At 38.3% G+C, this 4,949-nt stretch overlaps 1 protein-coding gene across 1 annotated transcript; it reads left to right on the top strand.

The window, feature by feature from the left end:
- The first annotated feature begins 3,719 nt into the window (after positions 1–3,719).
- On the top strand, positions 3,720–4,292 carry LOC117340503. The gene has a single exon (XM_033902263.1). The coding sequence runs from the start codon at positions 3,720–3,722 to the stop codon at positions 4,290–4,292; it is 573 nt and encodes a 190-aa protein (XP_033758154.1).
- Positions 4,293–4,949: the final 657 nt, after the last annotated feature.

A 4,949-nucleotide genomic window follows, 5' to 3' on the forward strand; every position in this document is an offset into this window, starting at 1 on the left:
AGACAGAGAGAGAGAGAGAGAGAGAGAGAGAGAAAAGTTTGTTGCTCGTCACGCTTTCTATTATCAACGACTACTTGGTCGTTTTACCCATTACTCAACATGAAAGCGAGACGTGAACAATAGAGTCACTGAGGATGAGTTAAGAGAATGCGTTCTTATACCGGAAGTTTATACCATTCGAAACTCCGTATTTATTAAAAGCAGAGGAACGGTTCCGAATAATTTGGCGCGAATATTGCATGTGCGGATCGCCGCGGTTGTCTTTAGAGCCGGTACATAGGTAACTGTTCGGCACTCGGTGAGAATGACCCTAACATCATCCCATAAGGGGTCACGTTAGGGTGACATTTTTGATAAGCCAATTCCTACTTACAGAATTTTTGAAGTGAATTTGATATGTTCCAGATAGCATGACTAGATTGCATAGCTGGCCTAATCTGTCTATTTATTTCAAGTCATTTCGTCCCACAAATGATAGAGCTGCCGAAATGGGTTGCTTCGATGACATCGACAAATTTTACAGTTCGCCCTAATAGTGAAATACACACCATGTCAAAGGTAATCAGAACGTGACCCCTTATAGGATGTTGTTAGATGTTCATGTAACGGAATGAGAATGACCATCTTGATTTTAAATACATTAAATATCTCCATAACCGTTGGTCAAACATAAAACAAGAATGCTTGTGAACAGTGTGTATGCAGTTGTTTTAGTTGACCCAACTTAAAGAAAATAATTAAACGATGGGAAAATTTTGGGTCCAAAAAGCTTAGGGAGATTGTCAAGGAAGGAAATAATATAAATTGATGATCCGAAATTGCTCGCTTTTATGATCAACCAGCGGTTTCGGCACAGTGATCTGTTGTGGGACGATTCAGTAGGCATCTATTCACTACATGGACGTTTCGGGCAACTGCTCTACCATGGCTACCCTCGTTGGCCGTTTCGGTATCACGACCGATGAATGTATAAGACGTTTCGGTCACATCTGTTTGGTGCAGTAAGTTAATGTATTGCTATCTATGCATACTAGATTCTATAGCGTATATATATTGAGGTAAATTCTGCACATATCGATACATTACGTTTTTATGATATTGTACTAACACATACATTATTATCAGAGCATTTAATTATATATCGTTCTTAGGGAAATTTCGTAATATTTGATTGCTGTAAAATATAATGTAGGCAGCTTTTAGAGGTCTGCTTCTTTGGTCCGAATCGAAGCGTTACAAAATCGGTGTTTACAATCATTATGACACAATATGTCGCGTTATGAAATATTATCGATGTTGCTGTAACTGTAGTTACAGTGACTATTTTAAGTTTTGTTCCTTCGTTTTCGTGAATCACGCCTCCGTTATGTTTCACACTTTTGCTTTGTCCGGTCAGAGATGCATTGCCTAGTTATAAAACGGAATTTAGACCTGCCATATTTTGCCTGCTGGAGATCGTGCTCAGAAGCCCAATTTCTCGCTCTATAATAGCATCACAACCGCAGGAAACGGAGCAGCAGGTGGCGTAGCTATAGCTAAAAATATTCCTCTCTAATTCTATTACGACTGGAAGGTAAATAATGATCTATATGTGGCAGTGACCACTTCCCTAATTTTCTTAAGAATATTGGGAATCCTCTTGATAAACCACGATGGAATGTACACAAAGAAGATTGGGTCAAATTCCCTTGACATTGCCTCACTTTTTAAAATAGCATCGGATATATCCAATTTTGTTTAAAAAAAAAAACCAACCTTTCCCTATTTGACAAGATGTTCTTATCAAAAATAATAATCTTAAGGTTGACATGACAATAAGGATAACTTTCAAAAGCAGTACAATTAAACCATAGCAACGATTTAGAATTCAAAATGTGATTGTTTGGTCAATGTATCTACCAAATGCAAATAGCTATCTTTCTAGACATGGTATAGATGGGTTTCCGATGACGTCACACATCTCCCATAATTCCCTTGGCCGCCATATTGTGTGTCATTGTGACGGGTCATTGATTTTCATTATGTAACACATGTTTACCTCAAGCTATGGTTCACACGTGTGTTGTTTGGGGCTGTACAAACCGTGCAGATCCTGACACAACAAAGAGACAATATTTCAACATTCCTAAAGTAATCAACCACCAAGGAACAAAGACAGAAAGGCTTTCCACCGAGATACGAAATCTGTGGCTGGCGCGAATAAATAGATGGCTTCAACCCAGATCCAAACAAAAACCACTATAAAGTGTGTTCTGACCATTTCATCACAGGTAACTAATTTTACACAAAATGATAGGTTCGTTTCTAATTCTTATATGCATCATACGAATGATCTAGTTGTTGACTAACAGTTAAATGTACATACAATTGTGTATTCAATTTCAATGGCAGTGTCTGATTATGTGCGACTATCAGTCTTGAACGCGTGCAGTCAGGCTAGCCTACACATGTGTACGTACAACAGTTACACTGGGTCATGTATATGACTGGCTGGCATTGGTCCTTATAACGTCTAGATTGTTTACAGTCAACTTATACTAGGCATATTTATTATAGCTAGACATCTTTTATTTATTAAACACCTACCCCCATCCCCACCTCCAATCAAATGGGTAGTAAATGTAGCACTGTGCCAATATGACGGTAATTATATAATACATAATGGCTGGAGGCCGGAATTGTGGTGTGCCAAAATTATGAATTATTCACTAGTTCTAATAATAATGATAATAAAAATGTTTTATGCTACATGGACAAGTATGAAGAGTAATAATCTATACACTAAGCAATGGTTTCTAATTATTCGATATTAAATATATTTCACAAGCATGACAGTTTTTTTTTTATATTTGCACGAGTGCATAAATTTGTAGCACAAGTAAAAATATTTCTAAAAGCATTCATACAAGTAAATATATTTGATATTTAATAGGAAACTAAAGATCTTTCTATTCATTGTATTTGCAGTTCAATTCTATGCATTTTTGTAAATATATTCTACATGAATTTATTATTTCTTTAACAGGAAGGAAAGCAGATCTGTATGACAGCACTAACCCGGACTGGGCGCCATCTCAGAAAATGGGACCAGAGCAACCCATCAGCTGCCCAACTCCAGATCCGCAGTCTTCCAAGAAAAGGTACCAACGCGTTAAGGAAAGACGGCATAAGGTGAAAAGGTTTAAGGCTGCAGAGGCACTTTTAGATTTACAAAAGACTAACACTAGCCCCGCTGTAAGTGATTGTTTAAATGAGGAGTCTGTTGACATTCCTGAAAGTCCCAGAGGATCAACCAAGCCAACCAGGTAATGAACCAACAGTCACAGTTGAAATGATGAGGTTTGAACTACAAAGACTGACAAGTGAAAACATGGACTTGAAGGAGAAACTGAAATGTACAATATTGTCTCCAGAGTCACTTGACGACAAGTCAAAACATTATACTGGACTCGACAACGATACCTTGATGACCATCTTCAATTATTTGGAAACCAGTATACCCAGAAGGGCAAATAGTGCATTAACAAAGTTTGAGAAAGTAATGTTGGTGCTGATGAAACTTCGGTTAAATCTAGGCTTGCAAGATTTAGCATACAGATTCAAGATTTCAAAAAGTTGTGTGTCAAAAGTGTTCCTGGACACTATTAATGTGATGTACATCAAATTGAAGCAAGATAATTGACAAATTGTGGCCTGATAGAGAAGAGCTTCAATTGTCAATGCCTATGGAGTTCCGCAAATATTTCGGCGTGAAAGTGTCAATAATTATTGATTGCTTTGAGGTTTTTATTGAGCGACCTTCCGACTTACTTGCCAGATCTGAGACATGGTCCAATTATAAGCATCACAACACCACAAAGTTTTTGATTGGAATAACTCCCCAAGGAGCTGTGTCATTTTTATCGAAAGGTTATGGTGGCAGGGCTTCGGACAAATACGTGACAGAAGATTGTGGTTTACTGCACAAACTTTTGCCTGGGGATATCGTCCTTGCAGATCGAGGTTTCGATATACAAGAAAGTGTGGGACTAAACTGTGCAGAAGTAAAAATCCCGGCATTCACTAGGCAACTATCTCCTGTAGAACTGGAAACTACCAGAAAGATCGCTCACACAAGGATCCATGTGGAGAGAGTCATTGGACTTGTGCGCAACAAATACACCATACTGCAAAGTACTATTCCAATGGACTATCTTCACAGTCATAGTGATAGTGTGCCAACCATTGACAAGATAACAACAGTTTGTTGTGCACTCACAAATGTTTGTGACTCAGTTGTGCCGTTTGACTAAGCTAATTGCAATCAGGAGACACATGAACAAACACCAAGTGCTACCAGTGTATATATTTACTGATTTGCATTTAATTTTAAATGGTAAAAAACTTTGTAGAACATTATTACATCAAGTTATAATTAACTTGCTTGCTAAATAGATTTTTTTGTTTCATTTTCAACTTGTTTCATGAATGAATATATGCAAAGACAGTTGTTTTATTGAACTGTTTTGTACGGACTGGTCATAAAATCAATTTGTTGGCATTTACCTTCTGTGAGAGAATTGCATGTTAATTACTGGCTGATGGTTAATAGATTTCTCTGAATACTCCAGTTTCCTCCTCCATTTTACGACTGACATATATCTAATCTATGTACCTTTTTGATAGCTGAAGGAAGTAGCCAGTATGCCTTCTCCTGGGTCAGTCTTGAAATTGTTCAGTTTGACGGCCGCTGTGAGGAAGGTTTTGGGTTCTGTCCCCTAGCCGAGACATACCAGAGTCTTTAAAAATGGTAGTTGCTGCTCCTGCTTAGCGCTCAGCATATTAGGAGTGGGACGACTGGTTCGCCCGTTGTCGGTATAATGTGACCGGGTGGGGTGTGCTGCTGGGTGTCTTCGGCAGTATGCTTTAGTGAGGTAGCACTATAAATCGGCAAAAGTTCCGGCCTATCA

Source organism: Pecten maximus, chromosome 13 (genome assembly GCF_902652985.1).
Source record: "Pecten maximus chromosome 13, xPecMax1.1, whole genome shotgun sequence".
Taxonomy (NCBI): Eukaryota; Metazoa; Mollusca; class Bivalvia; order Pectinida; family Pectinidae; genus Pecten; species Pecten maximus.